At 30.8% G+C, this 25299-nt stretch overlaps 1 protein-coding gene across 1 annotated transcript in view; it reads right to left on the bottom strand.

Moving 5' to 3' along the window:
• Positions 1-2957: 2957 nt before the first annotated feature.
• The window catches only part of LOC139775404 (uncharacterized), a gene marked incomplete at its 5' end in the record, with an annotated part of 41573 nt that continues 19231 nt past the window's right edge, over positions 2958-25299 (bottom strand). Inside the window, 6 exons of the mRNA XM_071711334.1 lie at positions 2958-9966; positions 11952-12230; positions 12296-12418; positions 17791-17929; positions 22381-24270; positions 24351-24524. Of these exons, the coding sequence (XP_071567435.1) occupies positions 9923-9966; positions 11952-12230; positions 12296-12418; positions 17791-17929; positions 22381-24270; positions 24351-24524 (2649 nt within the window). The remainder of the gene's footprint in view (positions 9967-11951; positions 12231-12295; positions 12419-17790; positions 17930-22380; positions 24271-24350; positions 24525-25299) is intronic.

The raw sequence follows: 25299 nt of genomic DNA, 5'->3' as shown, positions 1-25299 counted from the left end.
ATGTTGAAATATTAAGTATAAAACTTGGCGTGGCGTCTCCCGACTGCTTTTTTAAAATATGCAATTAATAATTATATCTGTAATGCCTAATATAATAATAAGAAAAATAAATTGTAGTAAGTAATCAAGTATTTGTATATATTTTCAATCATATTTGTTATTAGATAATATTTCCTAATAGTGTGTCAATTGTCTTAATATTTTATAATTAATATTATTTTAAATTTTTAGAAGTTTTTAATTTTGTACTTTATACTTATTATTATATGTGTATTACATTTTTATTACCAAATAAACCTGTCTTATATACCAATTAATTTTTAAGACTTGTTGTTTTTATTATTTAAACTTTTTAAACCTGTTTTTGGTTAAATTTATTTTTGTATAAGTTTTTGTTTTTAAATTTTTTTTATTATTTTAAACTTTTTAAACCTGTTTTTGTTGGTAAAGTTTTTGTTTTTAAATTTTTTAAAATTATTATTTTAACTTTTTAAACTTGTTTTTAGTTAAATTTATTTTTGTATAAATTTTTGTTTTTAAATTTTTTTGTATGTTTTTGTTTTTACATTTTATTTTAAATTTTAGTTATTAAATTTATTTTTTTTATAAGTTTGTTTTTATTTATTAATTTTTATTTTCTGCATTTAATTTAACCTAGTTTAGGCAGCAGTCGGGAGTCTTTTTTTTTTAAAAAAATTTTTTTATTTAATTTTTTTATATAAGTTTTTGTTTTTAACTTTTTTAAATTTTTGGTTTTTTATTATTATTTAACTTACTTTAGGCAGCAGTCGGGAGTCTATTTTTTTTTAAACTAACTCTTTACCAATTAATTTCTAAGTTCTTGTTTTTTGTATTTTGTTTTCTATTATTATAATTTTTGTTTTTATTAAATTTTTTAATTTTTAGTTTTTTTATCTGTTTTTTTACTGATTAATTTTTAAGTTTTCATTTTTTTAATTTTATTATAATTTTTGTTTACAATCTTTTTGCTGCAGTTGCAAGATTTTAATTATTTATTTATTTCATACTTTTAAAAGCAATATATATATTTCTATGCTATGCAGAAGTATATTTTATAATATATAAATAGTTGAAAATGTAGGCACTATAAGCATAATCTAAATCTTATACACAATAGTATATGAGATTAATTATGACAAGTAATTTTCTCTATCTTTTTGGCATTTTTAATGATTTTTATTTATATATACTAAATTTAAATTTACAATTATATAAACATGTATATACAGGGTGTTAGGTAATAAGCGGGCCACTTCTCGTGGACAGAAAGAGCGAATTAAACTGAATCAAATTGAGAAATTAATTAATAAAGATAAGAGAATTAATCAGTGTGCATCCACACGATTTGACGAGAAGGAGCAGCCCAACGTTTACGTTACTATGTGCATAGCGAAATATTATGAGAGGAGTGCTTTATAAACAATAACGACAATGAGTGTCACTCATGTATAGTTAATAATTTTTGTTATAAACATAGCGTTCCTCCCAATATCTCGCCACGGCCTAGCAACGTAAACATTGGGCTGCTCCTTCTCGTCGAATCGCACGAACGCATCTTGATTCGCGTATCTTTATTAATTATTTTCTTATTAATTATTGAAATACTTACAAAACAGTAAAAGACTTTTCGATTCAGTTTTACCCGCTTTAACTGCCCATCACGGGCATCACGAGCAGTGATCCGCTTATTACTTGACACCCTGTATGTATACACACATATAAGATACTTGATACCACATGGTATTTCCAAGGAAATGATTCGATAAACAAACTTGTATTAGGCAGTGTATTACTGTTTATCACACTATTTATTATATTTTTATTTAATTTTGTAAAGATTAAACCTGTATAAACAAACTTAACCTCTAACTACCGGCCAAATATGACATGTGAGCAATAGAGCAGACCAGCGCGCGCGATAACATCGTGCACGACGAGCGATATCCAATGAGCGTGCAGCAATGAACAGAACAGCTGTACGTTCTGCCGGAGCTCAATAGAGGTAACTGGAAATCACTAAAATTCCCCATGCGGATGCATGTCATTGGTTAATCAATTTCCTCTGTAACTCAGTCGATAGCCAATAAGAGAACGTATAAATGTAATATATCGTTTTTTCGCTTTTTATTTAACACAACGATTAATGATAATTATAAGCTATAAACCTTGCTTGATCAATAAGAAACTTATATACGGAAGCACATATCATAGTATGTTGTAGTTATCGAGAACTAAGGTAACAAAGGTTCGGCCCCAGTGAAACGCATACTCCCTCGTCTTCGCCAACCGAAGGTTGGCAGCAGTCGGGAGAAAAACTGATGGAAACTAAAAATAAAGGGCTTCGCAGTATCCAACATACACATTTAACTATCTAAAACATATAGGTATAAATATGTATATGTAAAAAAGGGGTGATATCTGTAAAAAACTTACCTTTTTAAAAAAAGGTAAAAATAAGCGCCAAGTGTACGCGCTCTGTATTAACTGTATTCCATTTATATTCTATACTACAAAAATAATGATATTAGGATGTTTGTGTCAAGTGATATAATAATAATATAATAATATAATAATAATATAACAATATAATAATAAATTAGAGTACATCTGATTTTATTGAAAAAATTAAATTATTAAGATTATCGTAAAACTTTGAATTTGGAATTAAAAAATCTAATAAACTTCTTTTTCTTTGATTTTTCATCTTATAACTCCAATTTTACCTAATAATGTATAATAACGCAAATTTCAATTTTTGATATATGTTATAATGTCATTAGAAATTTATTATTTATCAATTTTTCACTTAAAACTTTAATATTTAATGTCAAATCACGCAAATTTATTTTATTTATTACCATAAAAAGTTACTTAAAAGTAAAAAATTACCTATATTCACCATTCAAAATAATTATATAATACAATTTATATACATATAGATGTGTATGAAAAGTTTATTTTGTAATACAAATTTGTTTGTAATGTTCTGTAACAACGTTGACATTTTATATTTTCAATTATATTACAAAAAATTTATTTATAAAAATGACTTAAAAATCACGATATGACGTTTTTGTTCAACGTCATTGAGACGTCACAAAAGAGACGTTTTAAATTAGGTTATTATTTGATCATCTTGACAACTTTGGACCAGTAATCGCTAGTTTTTAACGTCATTTTGACATAGATACGCTACCTTGGAAGATACGAAAAGAATGCATTTTACAGGAGATGAATAATACGTTTATGAGTTCTGATTAAAGTTTCATAACTTTTAAGTCATAATTTTTTTACAAAAAAATTTTAAATATTACAAAAAAGTCATTCTTAACGCATTAAATCTGAATTATTTCAGAAACCTGACATGCTGGTGAAATTTGGCTTATGGCCAAATTGTTTTTAGCCTAAAAAAATCTATAAGAAATACTTTGTTTGGCTCAAGATAAAAAAAATTTTTTGTAAACTTGTGTGATTAACGAATTACAGTGAGGTTCTTATAAAATGTTACTTTTTTAATATAATAAAATTGAGTTGATCCCAAATCTGCTGTGTTCTTATACCAATTGATATAGTTGATAATTCAATACAAGATTTTTGTTTTACGATAAGCTCAATATATAGATCTTGCTGTACTTCGTTAGTTCCTTAAACAGTACAATATAAATACATAATGTTTAAAAATTGCCTAAGGAAAAATATTCATGAAATTTTTATTTATTAACTTTTTGTATCAAAAAACATCAATTAAATTGTAGTAGAATAAGGGGATGGTTAAGAAGGAACAAGTGTATATTTTGAACAAGGTATAAGTGTAATAAATTTTTCAAAAAGTGGCTAATACGGTCATATACTTATAGAAGTATTGAAAATTCATATTTATAAGGGTGGTCCAAATGAGACATAGACTTGGGTTGCTGCGTCGTGAATAGTGACGTCACTGGAGATGGAACATCTGCCTAAATATTAGGGGAACATTTGCCTATATACATATAACACTTTCAGCAACAGTATGGTATGTATTTTTACCTGTGTATATTCTGTTATATTTCACTCAAACAACTAGTTTATATTGTATTTGGACGACCCTTATTTTTCAGGCAAGCACTTAAGTTAATTATAGCTTTCACAAAGAATTTTTTGTCTAGTCCCATTCGATTGGTCTGTCTGGTAAAGATAAGTATCTTAAGAAGTTGTTATTAAATAAATGTTTTAATTAAACTTCTCGATTTTTACTTTGTTTTTATGGAATATTAATTGTATAACATGTATATTGTATATCTACATATTTTCTTATAAATTTTAAAGATTAGAAAATTTTATATTAATCTAGATATTAATATGCATATACGAGGTCTGACATTAAAGTTCGCGAACTCGTCATGGTACAATTGCTATGCATACCTTACTACTAATTATCACAGTCGGCCTCTTCAAAGTAGTCTCATTGGGAAACTAAGTTCTAAAACTGCTTAGAAGGGTGGACAAGAAACTGACGTCAGTGTGTAGCTTCCTAAGGGAACTACTTTGAAGAGGACAACTGTGATAATCAGTAATAAGGTATGTAGCAATTGTACCGTGATGAATTCGCGAACTTTATTGAAAGGGCACGTATTGTGGAACTTTTCGGAATGGATTTCAATCGAAATTATTCCGTTTTCCCCTAGAAAATACAATAGAAATAATTAAACAATTCCGATCGGAATCCATTCTGAAAAGTTTCATAATATCATATTCAGATCTCATATAATGTTTCAGTGTCGCGCAATATTGCAAGTATCATTACTCATGTGAAAAACATAATTAATAATTTTAAAAATTGCAGTTACAAGAAACGTTTTTATAATATTTGCTATTAAAAGAATGTGGCATTATCGAATAAGTTAGTACTGATTAAAAAAGTAAAATACATATAAAGCACTAACAGCTATTCGAATCGAGAGTTAAAAAAATCGAGGGGTCAGAGAGAAAACTACTAGCATTTACAAATATTCTTAAAAATAGATAATGTACGTATGTATCTATGATGTCGACATAGATATCAATGACTATTTTTGATTAATCGCAAAACTTACAATCGACATTCTCTATCCTTGCATTTCTGTGATTTAGTAATATTATTAATTTTATTTTCGAACAATCTGAGAAACGAAGATTAAATAATATAGCAAGTAAACTATGAGATTATAACGACAGGTTCATTTTATTCTTTATGTTTCTTATTTCAAGTGTAAATAATATTGTTATCAAAACTTTACAGATAATAATTTTAATAACATACAAGTATTATTAATAATGGTATTTCCCGATCATAATTACGCAAAGGCCTCCTCTTCCTCAGTCGTTTTGCCCAATTTCGAGCGTTGTGACCCTTCTGCATATACCTGTGTGTCACACGCAAAGGCAGTTTAATAATATCTGTATTGAAAATATGTTTGCATCAATGTAACTTCTGTAGTTGTATCTTTTGATTTATTTTAATTCACGTACCATAAATCTATGCGTCGCAATTATGGATATTAAATTAATAGTTAGAAATAGTTATAAATAATAGTTATGAACAATGTACTTTGCTAACTAATTAGAAGATGAATCGCATATGGCGCGCATATAGCTTAATCTTAAACGTTTATTTACTTTAACATCTTTATATAATTATAACAACAACGATGATGATTATGCTGATGATTATGGCATTGTAAACGATAATAAAAGTAATAATTACAATTTTATTGTTGATTCTATTGTTATTAATTTTTATGTTATTACTATTTTATTATAATTATATCATTATTATTATTATTATTTATTCGAAGTTTGTCCGTCAGATCTATCGTAAGATCCGTCTGAACTCATAAGAGGGGCATGTGGATAATAACCTCTGATAGAATTTCGCACCGTAGTTATTCCTTACATATCGCTGTCTTAATGTTGTTGTTGTTATTATTATTATTATTATTATTATTATTATTATTATTGTTATTGTTATTATTATTATTGTTATTATATTATTTAACAAATTCGTATTTTACGCATTGTATGCTATTTTTCCACGGAATGTTTAAGTTTTTAATATAACTAATGTATAATACTAAAGAATTTCTTTTTTTAAATTGAGTATATTTATTCTATGGTTAAACTCCAATAGCTTTTGTTACTTTAAATTATTACGCTTAATTTGAAAAATGTAACAAAATTCTTTGATCAGCTTTTATATGTACATTTTATATATACATTTTCGATGTAAAATGTTTATAATTCATATAAATAAAAAGCTTTAAATTTATTATTTAGTATAATAAATAACATCTACTGCAATTTGCTGTTCGGCTTGTAAATAACGTTATTCCGCCGTAAATATTTCTCAAAAAATGGAAATCTTTCTCATCTATCAAACTTTTTGTTCGATTTATATTTTTCGTTTAATCTAGATCTAACAATAAGTAAATTTAGTCTAGATCTAGATAGTGGCGGGTGCCTTCTACCAGTCTTTTCTCCATTTCTTAAGTATTGTAATAATTAAAAAATTATATTAAACCCTGTATATATTAATATATAATTTTTCTCTTCCTCTTTCTTCTCTCTTTTTGTCTCTATTTTATAATAAATTATAAATGTAATTTTTTTTGAGCTATATAATTATACAGGTTTTGTTTTCAGAATATCACACTTCAAATAATTCTCGTGTATATGGCACAAACAAATGTAATGCTTATACTTTGGCTATTTTATTTCTTCCACGCTATTATATAAAGTGCGAGGAATATAATAGTTATAAATGTATCTTAATATGTGGGACATATTCGAAAAGTAGATTTAACACAAAAAAATGTAAAAATATAAGTAAGATTATATAATAATTGGTTTGTTTATAGAAAAACTATTTTAAAAATCAGATTTAGGTCAATGATCCTAAGTGCAGTCGTTCGATAACATAATTATATTCTTTGTGTACTTCTAGTACTTTTTAATTGAGCTTTTTGTGTACTTTAAACACTTTTTAGTTGAAATTAATTTCAAATTTTACAGGTTCTCTTAAAAAAATAACCAAAAAAGAAATAAGCAGAATTGCAAGAGAGATTTACCTCTTTATAATATTTATTAAAAGTTTTCCGCTCTAATAATTATTTTTAAATAGTTTTATCATTTAATGTTTAATACTTTCTATTCTAAATTCGGTACTGCAAACTTAAACAAATCACATTCTTCTTTTTAAAAATTAGAATCACTATCAAATTTTATTATAATGGAAAAATATGCGTGGACAAATAATTCTATATCTTGGATCAAATTTAATTCCTTTTCTAATTTATATGAAACATTTCTAAAATCAGATGTTTAAAATATGACAAAAAGTTTTTTGTCATCCTTTATATCAAATCAATTTCAGAAAACATAGAAACATTTAAAGGGATTAATTTGATTAAATGTAAAGTTCTCAATCAGTTGAGCAAATATATTAAAGCATATAAAGATCCAATACAATAATACATGATGAGGAACTATGTATATAGCGTATATGACAAAATACAAAGATTGCGAAGCATCATACGTAGGCCAAACTCAGCACCAAACTCGGTTACAACAAAAGTGACTGAACATAAGAAAAATATTCTCAAAGACTCATCTGAATATTCAATTATTACAAACCATTTACGTAGCTTACGGAATATAACGCATATCGTTACAAAAAAGTTGAATACATTGCATAGGGATAAATGAAAAGAGAGAAAAAATAAGGATTTGAAAACAAGATATTGCAACAGTAAGAATCATTGAAAAAGGAACATTTTTTAGCAATCACATCTTTCACAGAAGACGTAATAAAAACTGAAAAGAGGGAATTAACAACAATGACCAGATAAAGACAATGAACTCATCAACTCAATGGTGTGCTCAGTCCGTCAATGGCCACCAATTGAAGAGGATCTCAGAAGAGATAAAAATTTTTAGAATTTATAATCAATTGTAGGAGTGTAATCAGTTGTACTATAAAATTTTATTAGTTGCACGCACAACTGCATCTCAAACTCATACTGACCATCGATTTGTATCTACTGCAGTTATGTTAACGAGTTAAACAAATAAATTTGTTTAATTATGTAAGATTTTCACGTTTTTGTTAATCAAAGTCGTAATTTATTTGTAAACTGTGATGTGTAATCTGTAATGAACGGGATATTTTTAAAGAATAGGTATTCCTTTATATTCAATTACTCTTGCTCAATTGATGCTTTACCTAGATCATGTATGACACATCGCAGGCTTTACATTTTATTTTATATATATATATATATATATATATATATATATTATGTGATTCCTCAAGAGTCATGATGTGCTGGATTATTATACATATCCTTCAATAAATCTTCTAAGCTTAAAGCATCTAACATTTATTTTGCATTATTAGATTTGTGCTTTTAAATCCAGCTTTTTAATGTTTTCTAACACGAATATGACAATTGAGATATAGATTACTCGATCATATATCTCGCCTAATTACAAGAAAATTTCACAATTCTGGTCCTTAAAAAGAAGATTGTAATTTATTCTAGATTTTCAACAATAGACCTAAGAAACGTTAAATATTGTAATAGTTACGTTATTTAGAAATAAAAAAAGGTAGATTGGAAGAAAGGAGAGCTTAACGAATATATAAAGGAGTAAGTCCATCAGTTTTGTTCAGTTTTTTTTATCATTGTGTGTGATTAAAGAGAACTTTAGTAAAAGCCAAAATTAATTTCAACTGAAGAATATTTGAGATACATGAAGAATTTAATTGAAAAATATTAAAAATGCATGTAATACAAAATGTATGTAATAATTATGTTAGCGTACAAACATTTGCATTTCTAAACTCGTATTGGCTTTGAGATTTTCGATAGTAAGCTTACACAAACATATATTATGATTTATTCTGATTCATTACCGAATTATAATTTTTAATGTTCAACATGTTTATAAGTATTTTTATATTTCATGTACATGCTAATCATTTTGGGTATCTATAATATAAGTTATTCTAATTAATTCTAGAATTTATAGTGAGAAAAACATTAGCTTGAATACTTTATAGCTTTCTAATGTTTTTTTTGTAATCAGTTTTCTAATAATTAGTGTGTGTTTCTTTATATTTTTTAAATAATAATAGAAACTTTTAATCAATATCTGAAATTAATAAATGGATAAGCTCCATATGCATAATAAATGGATATCTGTATAAACATATAACTTCAACATAATCTCGAAAGCGAGATATAGTAGATTATTTATATAAATTCTTTTTTTTAATTATTTTTCTATGTCAAATCTACAAAGGTATGTCCTATATATTAAGATGTGTTATATCTTCTCTCTTATTCCCTTTCTCTCTCTCTCTCTCTCTCTCTCTCTCTCTCTCTCTCTCTCTCTCTCTCTCTCTCTCTCTCCTCTCCGTCTTTTTCCTTCTTTTTTTGCGAAATTATTTCATCTAACGTCTCAATATTCAATAATATATTTATAGACATAACATAAATTTTGCAACATTTTGATTAACAAAAATCGATTTCAATTAATCCAAATTTTCCAATTAATTTTGATTTGTCTAGCGCATGCAAGAACATCACAATATATGTGATATCACAATCATATCGATATTAACCAAATTCGCGTGATTAAAGTACATTGATTTAACGTTGTCGTAACGATATTCAAAATTATTAAAAATATAATTACAATATACATTTGCTCACATTTAAAATTAATAAAAATAAAAATATCTTTAATATTGATAATTTTAAAAATCAGTAATCAATCGTCGCTGATGTTACTGCTGATAATTCCAGGAAAAACTGTTGTTGTGACTCGACGTTAATTGCTGGTAGCATGTGTGTGTGGACGGTCCTTATTTTTCTACAGCATACTAAAACCGCCACAGGCTAGATCTACGTGGTGCTGATGTTGATCCTATAGCAAACAATAAAAAATTTTATATAATTTAAGAACGACATTTAGTTGTTGTTATGATTTGTCACGAGTAGAATAAAACTTGTTAAAATCCTGTTGTTATTCTAACGAGAAAAAATAGATAAGAGAGATGCAATTTGTACTATAATATGACATGTATTTAGAAAATATAATAATTATACGCAATGCAGTGAAAACAATTATAGTGTTATATTCTCAAATAATTTTTCGCTTATGATAGTTTAGTGCAGACCTAAAAAAACATGTCCAAAAAGTCTAACTTAATTTTATAATGTTAAATTATGATTTATATTAGAAAATGATAAAGTAAAACAATAAAATAAATCATTAAATGAGATGCTACGTATAATCAGATATGCAAAATACGACTATGAATTCTTTCTATGTTTAATTTCTTGTTGCTTATTCCTCTTATTGTGCATGAACCCTAAAGCCGGTTCTACAATACGTTGCAAACGATGGCAACTGCTAGTTGAAAAGTGTTATTTCCACGTTGCGCTTGTCAATTGCGGTTGTCAAAAGAGAGTTGGCAAACTTTTAATTTTTTTAGCGACAGTAACTGGCAATCGGCAATCAGAACACTTTTCAACTAGCAGTTGCTATCGTTTGCGACGTATTGTAGAACCGACTTAACACTTTAAATGCCCCATCCTGTATATACAGGGTGTTCGATTGATATATTGTATGTCATGAAAGAAATTGCACATAAAAATTCCACATAAAAAGGTCAGTCGAAGAGTCCTTTACAGTTTTTGAATCTTTAATATTAAGCGAAATATTGCAAGTTGAAATTGAATAATTTTTCAAATCAAGCGTTACAATTTACTCGCCGCGCGTTCGGTAGTTCGGTCAACGGCGGGACGGCAGATTCTCTTACTTGCTCCATGCCTGCATACTTGTGTAGAATTTGCTTCACTAAGCAAAATAATGTGAACATAACAAAATTTATTCTTTATATCAGTTTATTTTAAGTAGCGTTCTTTTGGCTTTGAAGCTGTACACAAGTATTCAGTCTTGAGATTTCGAGGCAATGCTTTTCTCATTTGCGGAATATGCAGATATGCACCTCGATCATTTATAGGTGGTTGATTTGAGAAATTATTTAAACTTCAACTTGCAATATCTCGCTTAACATTAAAAATATTCTAAAACTGTAAAGCACTTTTTGATTTGTAAGTTTTTTTTATGTAGAATATGTGATTTTTTTATCACATACATCAATCGAACACTCTGTATACATATAAGCATCCTTTAAAACATTGTAAAGAATTTATCCTCAGGCCTCAGTGATTGAATTGGTAAAGACGCTCGTCGCGGATTGAAGGAAAGTCTAGGTTCGAATATCGCTGGGGTAATATTTCTCGCAATAAATTCTTTGCAGTAATTTAAAGGATGCTTATTAGCATCAAAAAGTTAAATCGATTATCGAGTTAAGTAAGTTTCGTTGAAATCTACTGTTTCAACGAAAAACTGTATTTTAATTGACAAATAATCGAGGCGTAGTTTGAATGGAAAAAAAGTACATAAATTCGCACAAAAATATTATTAAGCTACAAAAAACTCGACCGAAGATGGCGTATCTCTATTTACTTAATTTGTGAAATATTGAATTATTTGTATTTGTTATTATTAGTTCCAATGCTGTTGTAAACGAGCTGACACAACTCTCTTATGTCAAATAAAATTTGGAAGAAGAGATTATTTGTACACAGTTGTACGACTGTTTTGTCTTCCGAATGCAGCTATTCTTTGCAGAATAGAAAATAATAATCGAAAAATACGCATATTTCTGGAAAACATAAATTATACCCGCTTGTGTTACGACATCCTCCTTTATCTATGGTTGTACCGACCAGCATGTGAAACAGTCATCATCTCTATGGGCAGAGATCCCCTTCGTTTGACAAATGCCTCGGGGACAGGATCGCGCTTTCCTATTTCTCTCTTCCAATTAAGACACGTACCATTGTCGTTCCCGTCGGTAGATCCACCGATGAACATTTCTGGTCCACCACTACTTCGTCTTCTTAAAATCTTTTTGCGGTTCCTCGGCTTATTATTTACATTATTTCTACTAAACAGATCGCGACGTAATTCGGATATGTCCGCTGGTATTGATCCTCGTCTCGGAGAAAGCATTCCAGATATGGTGCTACCAAATTTACTAATGCCATTATTGTTGCTGCGATTACTGTTATTGTTATTATTGTTATTGTTGTTTATTGAAATGCTTTCATGCTCACCTAAAATAATTTAATGTAAAATTAGTTTCTGTTTTATGTGATACCTATCATTAAAATATACTTACTAGTTAAAGTGAGGACATTTTCCAAAAGATTTCCCAATGTGGTCTCTTGCGGAAGACTAGCTCTTCGTACATCCGCAAAATTGTCTCCTCGATATCCTAGAGTTAACCGGTTACAACTTCCATCTAATAAAAGAGAATGTTTTCACAATAAGTAGTTAATTATACAAATGAAAATTGCAAATTTTATTTCTTTAATAATAATATGAATTCAAAAATAACTAAAATTGATACTTTTATTTTATTTAGGATTAATATTTATTAATTTCATTATTGTTTTTCAATATTACATTATTTGTAAGATACTATTTTTTATGAATACCAATTACTAAATTTCTTTATTTAACACATTCGCTACCATATTATAGATAATGAAAATCTTATCATAGACCTAAAGTTATTATATCTAGTGTTTAGTTGAGCTAATCCAAAATATTTATTCGATATATGTGTTCAAAATCTAGAGCATGTATATAATTTATTTTAAATTAAGACGTTTTTTCTATATAAATTATTGGATACAAATATAGTTGATTTTATTTGTTCTAAGGGCATAGAATGAAAATTGTGGCTGCCATGTGCATATATTCGACGTTAATCTCTGTTATGATATTCAAGCATATTACATATTTACGAAGCTGCAAATAGCAAATAAAGGATATCTTAAAACAATTAAACTAATTAAGACACGTTGACATATAGGTACTGGGGATCCCGTAAAGACCGTAACAATGCTAAGGGACAAATTCTTGAAATTATTTTTAAATAAAAATTTTAATATCGAAATGTGAAAATTATAATAGTTAGTTTTTAATTTATAAGCATTTAAAGTTTTCGAATCAAGTGTGGCATAATTAACGCACAGTCCTAAAGACGAAGGCTAACTGCCGTTCTTTTTGTCCACATTGATATAAAGATTCGCGTAACAGTACACATGCGAAGATAATTACAGATAATATCAATGCAGATAATAACATATCTTTGCATATGTAATCTTTTTATATTGATATTAACAAAAAGAGCGACAGTCAACTTTCGCTTTTAGAATTGTGTATTGTATTAGGCATATCTGAGGGCCTATTACGTATCTTGAAATGAAGTAAAAATTCGAAAAGTGAACAGATTTACTAGATTTTCGACCAATGGAATCGTAGATACTCTAGTGAATTCTCTCCCTTTTGCATTTTCACCTCGTTTCAAGATACGTAATAGGCCCCTTGAGCGTATGACTTAATTTGCTAACTTTTTAAATACGGGGGTCGGTACGAAAATAATGCCTCCTAATTTTTTTTCTTTTAAATTTGGCGCCATAGAAAATTTTGCGTTTTACTGAGTTTATTAGAAGTGTAATGTTTCAAAAGTACGATTCTACGTGGAGACACCCAAACAGATTCCACTTTTTCTACCCAACGTTTGCCCAAACATTTTTTCTGGTTTACATTTTGTACTAAAATTGAACAAAATATATATTAAACACTTTGAATATGTGATACCGGAGGTAGGTGTCACTTATAAGCTGATCCGCAGCAAAGAATATCGTAATCAAGCATCTCACAGGCTCGCTCTTATATACTAGTGTATGACGATTTTTAATTACGAGAAATGCTAGCGCGTGGTAGCCGCGTAGCGTTACTAGCGATCGCGGAACGCTCTCGTGTCTTCTAATTGGGATCTATTCCGATTAACCAAATAAATAAAGTTACGATTTTAATGGGAAATCCATCAGACAGATTCCATTCGCTCTGCCCAACATTTTTCTAAAGTTCTTTTATAGTTGGGATAAGAATGGGATTCCTAATTGGTATCGCAATATGTTACCCTATTTGGGATATATTTGGGTAATCTGATCAGAATCTTAGCTATACTTGGGAATGTTTGGGAAATTTCTATACGGGTTGTTACTTGAAGTTTCTAGTTGCACTATGTTGAATGTGTAATCGTATAATTCCATTTAAGAAGTGGCACAGTGCCCTTTACGTGTTATTACTAGTACCTTGATAAAATTGTTTTTTTTTTTTCAAAAATTGATTTTACCATTAGGGTTAGAATGAATGGGTCTTAGTTTCTAAGAAATTTGCAATTAAAGTTGGACATCCGCCAGCTATATGTATAATAAGTACTATAATTTAGCTATGATAACACTGACTGATAAAATAAGACCTATTTTTGCCTTGACATTTTATAAGTCATTTCTGGTAGATTTTGTAGCGCTGATTACGAATCTGGCGGCAAAAATGGTGTATCACGTCAAGTTTTTGAGAAAACCTCTGTCAAAGTTGCTAAAATAGGTGTTTTTGATACTTTGCGTGAGTTACATCTTTCGATGGAGACGTGCTACAGAAAGGATCCTTTATGTATGGTCAACATTAACGAGCGACTATAGTCTGCTCATTGCTTACTGAGCAATAATGTACTAAACTATACTAATATATAGGAAAAAACGCGATCTGAATGCATTGGGAGCGTCCCGTTTGACCACGTTGTAATTTCAGATATCACGGTCCCGATTGACCATGGTCCCGATTGACCACAGTGCCGATTGACCACGGTCAAGATTGACTACAGTCCCAATTGACCACATTAATATATTGACCACATTTTAATATTGACCACTTTGTGATTGACCACGGTTTCAATTGACCACGGTTCCAGTTGATTACGGTCCCGATTGTCCATTTTGCGATTGACCACGGTTCCGATTGACCACGATCATGATTAAACACATTACCAATCGAACATGACGATATTTTCTGATCGGACAGTCCCTATCAGACACAGTCCCAGACATAGTTCTAATTTAAAAAAGGAGCACGATAAAGTTGTAGAGCAATTCATAATACAAGTAAATTAAAAAAGAAAAAATATTAAAATCGGTTAAAAATTACACTTCCAGCGATTTTTGTTCATAAAGAAAGAGTGCCTTATTTCTCACTGTGCGACGGTGCAGGGGAAAGGGCTTTGCTCAAGAATTTATTTAATTCAGCTGAATTTTTATTTCGCCGATGTTATAATTACTGTGAGCGAAAACATGCTTTTTTATATTATATGGCAAATACTGAATGTAATATGTGTCCCATATTCGAAGATATCAATAAAATAAATAATCGTACGTAATTTATTGTAATTGTCAATCGTTTTCCCTTTATTTTCTAATATAAAGTCGAAAATCTATGCGGAAATGTAAACTGTCCTACACGACGCACCAGAAAGATTTATTACATTTGATTGTTAATAACTTTAATAGACAATAATTAAAATTTCTTGAATATTATTCCGAGTCTTTGACAATATATATGTCAAGATTATTGAAATTTGGTGAGGTCGCAATATGTAGTTGCCTTTAATGCAGTTTACTAAACTCATTCGTTATTATATCTAAATGTTCGACTCGTTGTCTTTGTGGATCTTTCCTCGATCGGACTTTGGAAATCCCTAACAAGCTAATCCACCCTCGAGAAAAGTCAGGTTGTTATAAGTTATTTCTATAAAAGAAATTTATATATCTGTCCACTCATTACACATTTTAACAGCTATTTAGTTTTAGCAATTTCGCGTACGATTATTACCCTGTAGAATATGTGTATATAGAATATATATTTGATATTTCTTTTATGTTTACACAAATGTTTCTTCTAAATCTTTTGTGTTATTCCTTACATTATTAATTTTGCTATTATGTTACAATAATAATAGAGGAAAGTCCCCTATTGTGTGTGTGTGTGTGTGTGTGTGTTTGTGTGTGTGTGTGTGTGTGTGTGTGTGTATGTGCGTGTGCGTGTGCGTGTGCGTGAGAGACCACATCTATTTTGTATGATTATCGGAAGTCTATGGGCAGAATTGAAAAATGTAGTAGGTTATTTTAAAGGGAATTTAATAAGCTTTAAGATGCTGAAATGTAAAATCTAATTTAAATAATAATTTTTCTGAAAATTAGAAAAATGTAAAAAATGAGCTTTATGCAAAATCGAAAAAGTGTACTCCTAATATGAGATACCCCGAGAAATCGCTAATAAAGTGCAAAATACATCGGTATTGCAATTAGAAAACTTCATTTAATGTCTCTGAAATACAAATGTAATGGAGAAGCTTATTTGCAATAATCGCAAACCCACACTTATACTCAATATTTCCAGCGCAGCCAGTGTGCGCCCAGCATGAGCATGCGATCACCATCAGCACACTTTTATATAAGTTCGTATGAACCTTCCCTTAACTTTAACATAGTATTTTCCTTCTTTTTATTACTGTACATACAATAATCTTCATACTCTAGCAACGATCGTCACCCTGAATATCTCATATTACGGACTTCACGCCTTGCGCTTTAACTCTACAATTAAGCAACTCAACATATCCTGTATTTTCCTATTAATACGACCTTACTCTATCGCTGCATACAGAACTCATTGTCAAATATTTATTTATTATATAATAAACAAGGTTCAAAGTCTCACCGTCATGGAACTTGACAACATCCAAATTCACAATTTCGATATTTGTAACGAGTGATGCATGCACGATCGAACAATGAATTTTCTACTAAATAGGTTTTACACCAAGGGCAATAAGTTCATGGTGGAACCAACAAATAGAACCTATTAGTTTAGCAGAAACCCCGCTATCGCATATTAGGAGCTTATCTCATAATAGGAGACTTTCCTCTAATAATAATAATAATAATAATAAAAATTAAGTCAAAGGACCCTCGAAATTAAAAATAAAAATTGGAAAGGCTGTGAGAGTCAGACGCGGTTCTCTGTGCGTAATATCAGAATCACTGATTTATTACTTATTACGTTTTACATCGATCTATCCGATCCGTACGTTTCGGCTCAAGTTTGAGCCATCTTCAGCGGTATAATATTAATAAGTTCTCCGTTTCACAATGGTGAGTTGAAGATGGCTCAAACTTGAGCCGAAACGTACGGATCGGATAGATCGATGTAAAACGTAATAAGTAATAAATCAGTGATTCTGATATTACGCACAGAGAACCGCGTCTGACTCTCACAGCCTTTCCAATTTTTATTTATAATAATAATAATAATAATAAAATGCTGTATTATACATTAAATTATGTGTACTTCTTATTCATTTAAAGACGCTGAAACGCTGAAACTTATTTGTTAATAACTATTTAATAAGTAATTAAGGAATGGCTAAAATTTTTTAAAAATTATTTAAATTTATAATCTTGATAATATCTACCAACGTTAAAATCATTGAAGAAGGGGAGCTTTTAAAGTTAATAGAGTTATCTAAATTTAGGAATGACGCTTCATGTCAAAACGGTCAATTTATAGTTAGCGGGTTCTGGATTCGATTTTGATTCTCATCCCATGTACGTTTTAAATTATAATCCGTTTCAGGAATAATAAACTGATAGGAATTCTATCAGTTTGTAAAATTTATAACTATAATTTATATTTACAGCCTATATGTTTTTAAGTCTAACGTATGTGCGTCAAATATGAAAATTAAAATGCGTGTACTGATACCTTGATGTTTAGTAATATCAGTCGGTACTGATCCACGTCTACAACTATGATCAATTTTGGTAGATGTGCTCGTTGAAGTAAAATCATCCAATCTTGATAGAAGACCAACTGGTGCTGATCCGCGTCTTTTTGCCCATCCCTGAATTCAATATTATAAGAAATATTGATAATCTAGTATATGCAACTAGAAAATTTAAAGGCAAAGAGAAAGAAAAGAATAATAATCAATTTGGTAATTATTTATATTGAGAAATATGTTTTCGATAAATTTGACTTGTAAACATATACTCCGTCCAGCGAAAAAACATCCACGGTCTGCGCATAGGCGGGCAAAGTGGGGAGAGCGTGGCGCGCTACTAATTACCGTATATAATAATACGTTTATTGACTCGCCTCAGGGTTGCAAGGCGTTTTGTAGGGACGTTCCCAACCCTTTATTCAATTCTCATCCAATACTACCCTTCTCCTCTGACTTTAACCCTTTGGACCAACGGCTTAACGTCTCTTTCCGAAAGACGGAGCCCAGTTTGCTCCGCACAAGAGCCTATCTTGCACGGAGAGGCGCAGCTTTCGGAAAAACATTCCATGTTTACATGGCTCTAGTGGACTCGAACCTGGTTCCTCAGATTACGAGTCTGGCGCTCTACCACTAGACCACACTAGACCACACTGCCGCCCTCACTAATTACCGTATACGTAAATACGCTTGGTGTGGAAAGGGCATTCTTTGGGCGGAGACCTGCCTGAAACGGATGCATTTTCGTGCAATCCGTGGATGTTCTCTCACTGGACGAAGTATAGGTTGCTCCAGATTTCGCATGATTACGGCAGATTTTTCATTTTGAAAAGAAAATCCTATTACCAAAATGTCGGAGCTACAATAATTTTTAAACGAAAAGTGTTTAAAATCCAAATTATTCGAAATTTGCGCGCTCAGATACGGTATATCATACAGTAGTGAATGTATGAGAGAAACCATGGACCCCTGAAAGACGGAGCATTATAGACAAGGAGGCCTATTACGTATCTTGAAACAAGGTGAAAATGCGAAAAGAGAGAGAATTCACTAGAGTATCTATGATTTTATTGATCGAAATTTAGTAAACTAGACATTACAGGTGCGCGCTACGCGCGCGCTATTTAACTTTAATATTTCACTGTTACTATTACACTATTAACCACACAACTGTCAAAATATGCCATGATAGGGCCAGCGCATGAACGATTGCGTCTTCCGTAGCGTCTTACAGTTTACGTGAGAATCTTGCGATAGCACATATGACAGTCGTAGTCGTGGACGTAAGTAACGCACAAGTTTTGGCGTATCTTGATCTGTCAGGTCGGGGACTACGACCGTCGTATATCGCTACGCCATGTTATGTGCTTTGGCCCTTACGCGACACGCAAGCCAATCTTACGGCAACGCACGAAGAAAAGCGTAATGTAACGTACGTAACATAAGACTAATTACGTTACGTTCTTCTTTGTGCGTTGCCGTAAGATTGGCTTGCGTGTCGCGTAACGCAATATTCTCACGTAAGGCGTAAGACGCTACAGCTATGTTCGTGCGCTGGCCTATAGCCGCTCATGAAGTAAGCGCAACAAGAGAACCAATCCGCATCGCGGAAAAGCGACAACAATATTTTGATTGTATCGTCTTGACGACTATAATGACCAATATAGTAATAAATTATTGCCAGTTAGGCCGATTCATACGTCTTAAGCTTTAATATTTCGATAGATTCGAGTATCGATGACATGCCCTTTTTAGAAGAGGATCTATTATACTTTTCGCATTTTCACCTCGTTTCAAGATATACGTAATACGAACGTCCCCCTTGAGGAAAAAATTGTTTATCTTTTTAGAACTATTTGTAAAAATACAGTTACAAAAATTAATTAATTAATCAATCAGTTAATTTATAATTTACATTGCTTATATGTATATTATCTACTACTGTTTCCCAATATCGCTCATCAAAGCGATCTCTCCTCGCAGGGGCTTCATTCCCCTTGTCTAAAGTTTATGTTTATACTTCGTCCTTTAGGTCCGTGAGAGAAATGCTGGATTGTCTCTTGTCGCGATGCAAACTGATTCGTAGACCTTTATTAATTAATTTATCATTATTTATTATGTGCATGAAAATCGCAAAACGATAAAAAACTTTTCTATTAAGTTTAATCCCTCTAGGTAGACCTCATTATTATAATTTAATCTAAAACTTGCTTATTACTTTTAATATTGACATTTCTCTTCTATTGCTCATGTATACATGTAAACTATATACAGTATAACAGCAAATAATAGTCACGTTGTTGTTTGCGCTATTCACGTATTAAAATGCGTATTCATGCCCTGATTTTCGTAATTGTTGTGACTAGATAAGTTTAAATGTAACTGCACAAGCGTGCTTGAGTGCGTAAATTTCGGAAAATTTGGTTAATTTTTTTATTCGGAAACAGTTATCGCTTCTACATTTTGGCATTAAGATTTCATTTCGATAAACAAAATGGTTTCAGGAGTTTATTATCTATTGTCATGCGAAGCTTGGGAGATCCTGTATATTGTAGAAGTGTATTGATAGATATTCGTTTATATGACGTAATCTCATATGGTTTATAAGATAGATTTATATAAATGTCAAAACTTTTATTTTACATTAGTAAACATTTCTGATAATTTAGACATGTTGTCAAGGATTCGATATTGATATGATATTATAATGATATCTGAATGTTATGATAAAGATTGAAAATGTCATTTATTATTGATAAAAAGTTATAACAAATAAAGCGTACAAACAAGTATTGGATACGGTAGCTCTCCGAATATGAATATAGGTTAAATAAACATTTCTGTTATTTATTATATATGCAAGTGCGATATTATGTAGAAAAATGGCGTTTATAATTGTTGTTACACGGAATTATGTATATGCAATTGTAAGCAAAAGTCTTTATAACTCATTGGGGATAAATCTATGTTATGTTCTAAAAAGTTGTAAAGAATATATTATTATAGTATACAAAAAATTTTTAACCAAAAATTATTTTTTTCAAATTTGTACTACAACATTGCACTAACTCTAGCCAATTTCTATTTACTTTAAATTTTTTAATGATACTTGAGAGAATTTTTTGATGTTTTAAAGATTAAAAAAAAACTTTATTATTTACATATTTTAAGTTGTTAATATTAATTTTTGTAAAAAATAAGGAGAGAATTTTATTTCTAAAGAAGGCATAAATTGTAATGATAATTATAAGATTAATGTTTCAAAATAAAGATTCTTTAGTTTTTATCGCAGCTATATTAGATTATTATATTAGAAGCAAAAGAATTAGTTAAATACTCTTTACGTTACATAAAGAGATACTTGGTTCTTTGTCTAATAGGTATTTGAAGAATAAATTCGTAATTTAATAAAATGATAATAAAATATAATAAAGACTACATGCGTATATATATCTTTCCATTTCTTAGATTAATTAAATTAATAGCTTCAAGTCTTGATTAATAGATAAATGTAGAAAAATTATTTTGTAAATTTAAAATAAAAATTATAGAACACATGTATATAGATTAAATGTACAAAAGATGATTATAATTAAATTCATATACAGGCTGTTTCAGAAAGTATGGAACAAACTTTAGGAAATGGTAGGTCTCACCAAAAGAATCAATTTTTGTTGAAGGACTCGTATCCTCCGTCGCGTCCTTGTTCGATCACCTAAATGGTGTACATAATTTCAGTTGACATTAGGGAGAAGCTAATGAAAGGCTTATGGGAGTTTTTAATTAAATCAGGAACAATATTATTACCCTTATGTGAGTGACAAGATACTGGAGTACTTTTTGCGTTTTGACAACATAAAAGAACTAAAATTTTTTATGTTCTAGTCGCATTGGAGGGCTGCAAATTTATGAGAATTCTTAAATCGATAAATATATTATTTTAGCATTATTTTTGGACAGATTGATCCAACAGGGAAGACGGAGGGGACTAAAAGTTGTTTAACCATCTTAATTACCCGAGTACCCGGGTACCCCGTCACTCACATAAGAGTTAAAATGTTCCAAGCAGTAAGAAACTCAATGCTACCCAAATATAATAAATGTCATCAGGTGCAATGTAGGCACTCTTTGAGCATTTTCTATAATAAAAGATGTAAAAAAAAATTTAAAAAAAACAAAAAACAAAAAAAATACAAAAATAAAATGAAAAACGTGTATTGTCAAACGTCATGCGCAATGCTATTATGCGAGTTGCCTACTTCACAGGCGATCCGAACAAGGACGCATAACTTCTTAAGAATACGTCAGAGAGGACACGGGTTTCTTAATAAAAATTGATTCTTTCGATGACATCTACCATCCCCTAATTAAAGTTTGTCCTATATCTTCTGAAACACCCTGTATATCACAAATACAAATTGTTGAAATATTGAAGTACTGAAAATGAGTACAAAAAACTCAATTTATTTCGGTGCATAGTGTCGGAAAAAATGATATCTTTTACGTATTTACATTATAATCGAATATAATTACAATGAAAAATTAGCTTTAGAAATAAATTATTTCTAGCTTACCTGATTGCCTCTACGAGATAATACTTTAGCGAAGTCGTCATTTGTACGGGGATCAACATTTTCTTTCATTTGCACATCGGAATTGAACTTTGTGATCTTCGAATTCTTTTCTTTCACATGATCCAATTCTTTTCTATTGCCAATGAGAACAATAGCTTCTTTATTCGAATCATTGATACTTCTTTTTGGTTCACTACTACTGTCACTCGATGAAGACACACTATGATTAGCAGGCGGCGAATCGGGAGGACTACCGATAAAGAACACTTTGTGAGTGCTAAGCTCAGAAGACACGGGTATTGTGGTATAACGTCTACCTGCGTGGTCAACTGTTATTGTTCTACGTTCTGTAATAGAAGTCGAATATCTTCGCGGCTCTTGTGCAGAATATGCGCTCTTAGCCGATGAAGTATATTGGTCTAATTTTTTGGACAACAATGTAGTTTGCAATTCTTGAACCGTTAATTTCGCACCACGACATTTATATTCGATATTGCAATCTAAATTCGACTTACATTCAGCAATACACATGTCCGGAACACATTTGTTTTTGTCACTATAAGAGCCCGTTAACGTAGCATAAAACATTTCTGTGTAATCTGGATCTTGAGCGGAAGAAGGCCTTTTATACCTATGCTTAGAAAAAGAGTCGTCGGTACGAACAGTTTGTATAGAATGGCGACGATCCGAGTTAACAGTATGTTTCTGTTTTGTTGTTTCCAACAAAGTTGAGCTTTGTTTTTTGATAGATGTGTCCACCATCAGTAATTCCTTCGGAAGAGCACTCGACACGTTAGATTTTTTTTGGTGACGTGAATTAAGATCGTGCGACGGCGAACAATACCGACTACTCGAACACGATTTTTCCTTTGAGCAACTAAAAGAATTGTCGGATTCCATCAAGATTTGAGTGTAACACTGCGACATCTCTACGGTTGCAGACATATACCTCATTCTCGCACATGGTTGCAACGGAGGAAAAGTCTGTTGCCGCGTAAGTTGTTTAGTTTGCGCATTATATTGATTATCCAATTGTAGAACCGTATTTAATCTCGATGCCTCAGTGCTGCTGGTAATACTGGCGATACTTGTCTCTGGTAAGAGATTTTCTGCGCTAACTGGTCTCTCGACAACGCTAACATTCGGTGACTCAGTCATATGACTTTTGGAAGACAATAGAGATAACGAGCTCGGCTCCAATAAACTTTGATTTTCTATTTTCCAGAATGAATCTTTCGTTTTGACCTGTTCGCTCGGCAAACTTTCTCTTCTACTGGTCTGCTTTAAAGGTAACTGCAATGATTTCGACATACTTAAAGGTACGGAATGACGTCTACCAATGCGATCGAGTCCAACTCGTCCTGGCAATGTTGGCATTCGCGCTGTTTGCACGTATGCTGCCGGTATTAGCAGATCGATGCTGCCCGAATCTTCATCGGCGGCCGTTTCTTCGCCCGAACTAATGACTCCTTCAGGTTCATCCAGTTCAGAAATCTCGGCTTCTCTTTCTTCAGTTGCCTCTTGATTGATCAATGTCTCCCATTTTTTCTGATTTATCTTCAAATATTCCATTAATGACACACTCAGACCGTCACAGAGGAAACGATGCCATTCCATGTAGAGAGGAGTAACGACATGTTTGAAAAAACCAGCTTGGATTTTTGGGATGCTAGTGGTATGTCGATCGCACAATGGTGTTACTGGAAGATTTAAACGACGCTCGTAGTCGCCCTGCCTGAAGAACTCTTCGCAAACTTTGTAAGACCATTTTCTAGATATATCCCATGGTCTACACGGGTTGGAAATATCCGCGCATTTTAGGGCAATTTGCAGAATAAAATGACGATCCTCTGCACGTTTCATCTCAAGTGAATTGTTGCTCAAATAATCCTGCAATATGAGAGATAAAGAACAGTTGCCATTAATTTATTAGGTAATCAAAAGACGGAAATTAATATAATGAGATGTACCCTGAAACGTGTGAGAAACTCTTGTTGTCTTGTAATATCTGTCGCCAAGATCAATGAACTGATATGCCGTTGAAGTTCTGGTCTTACGTCGGCCGGTAGTTGTGCCGATACACCGCTTTCTAAAAGGCATCCTATTGCCGATCTCCAGTGATGATTTTCCAGAACGGAAGTATTCTGAAAATTGTTAATCTTTAATTTTATTTACACACAGACATATTGCTTAACTTACAAGTCATTTATGAATTGTATGTCAAAAAAATAATATTGTAGATTCTATCGTTTACACATACCTACGCACAGAGTGTTAAGAATTACATAGAAACCAAAAATATAATAAGATAAATTATAAATTAAACAATAATAAAAGATAATTTTTAAGGGAGCATTTTTAAAAAAATGTGACATAATTTGTACAAGTTTTATTTTCTGAATAATAAATTGAAGAAAGGTATTTGAAGCATTTTTTTTTTCATTAATCTATACATATGTACTTGTAATCTGATCAAAATATTTACAAATGATCTCATTTTATCTATGCAGTAAAAATATCAAGCGTTAATAAATAATCGATTCACGTTAAGCTATGATGTTCTTAAAGTGATATACTAACAAAGGACATGTTAAAACTGTGGGAATTGATTTGATTCTTTTTGAAATAAGTTGTTAATAAGTTGTTAGCATAAAAATTTAAGAGGTATGTGTTGCTTTATATTTTTCATAAAATTATAAATACAAATTTATCACCTCTGTAAAGTTAGCCACACTTTTTCAAAATTTGAGAAAAATAAGCAGAATTTTGGTTATCCCCGAAGAACTGTAGAGCTCATTCCGCATTCGTTTTAGAAAGAGTTCTATTGATTAAAGCGGTAAAAGCACCATATGACGAAATGGGGGGGCTAATTCACAATTCCATAACTTCAAAGGGCCGTAACTTTCTTGTTTTCAATTT

Source organism: Temnothorax nylanderi, unplaced genomic scaffold (genome assembly GCF_030848795.1).
Source record: "Temnothorax nylanderi isolate EJ_2023f unplaced genomic scaffold, tnyl_v1.0 TNYL_tig0098_pilon, whole genome shotgun sequence".
Taxonomy (NCBI): Eukaryota; Metazoa; Arthropoda; class Insecta; order Hymenoptera; family Formicidae; genus Temnothorax; species Temnothorax nylanderi.
The sequence above is the reverse complement of the archived record's forward strand: the minus strand, read 5'-3'. Positions and strand labels throughout refer to the sequence as shown.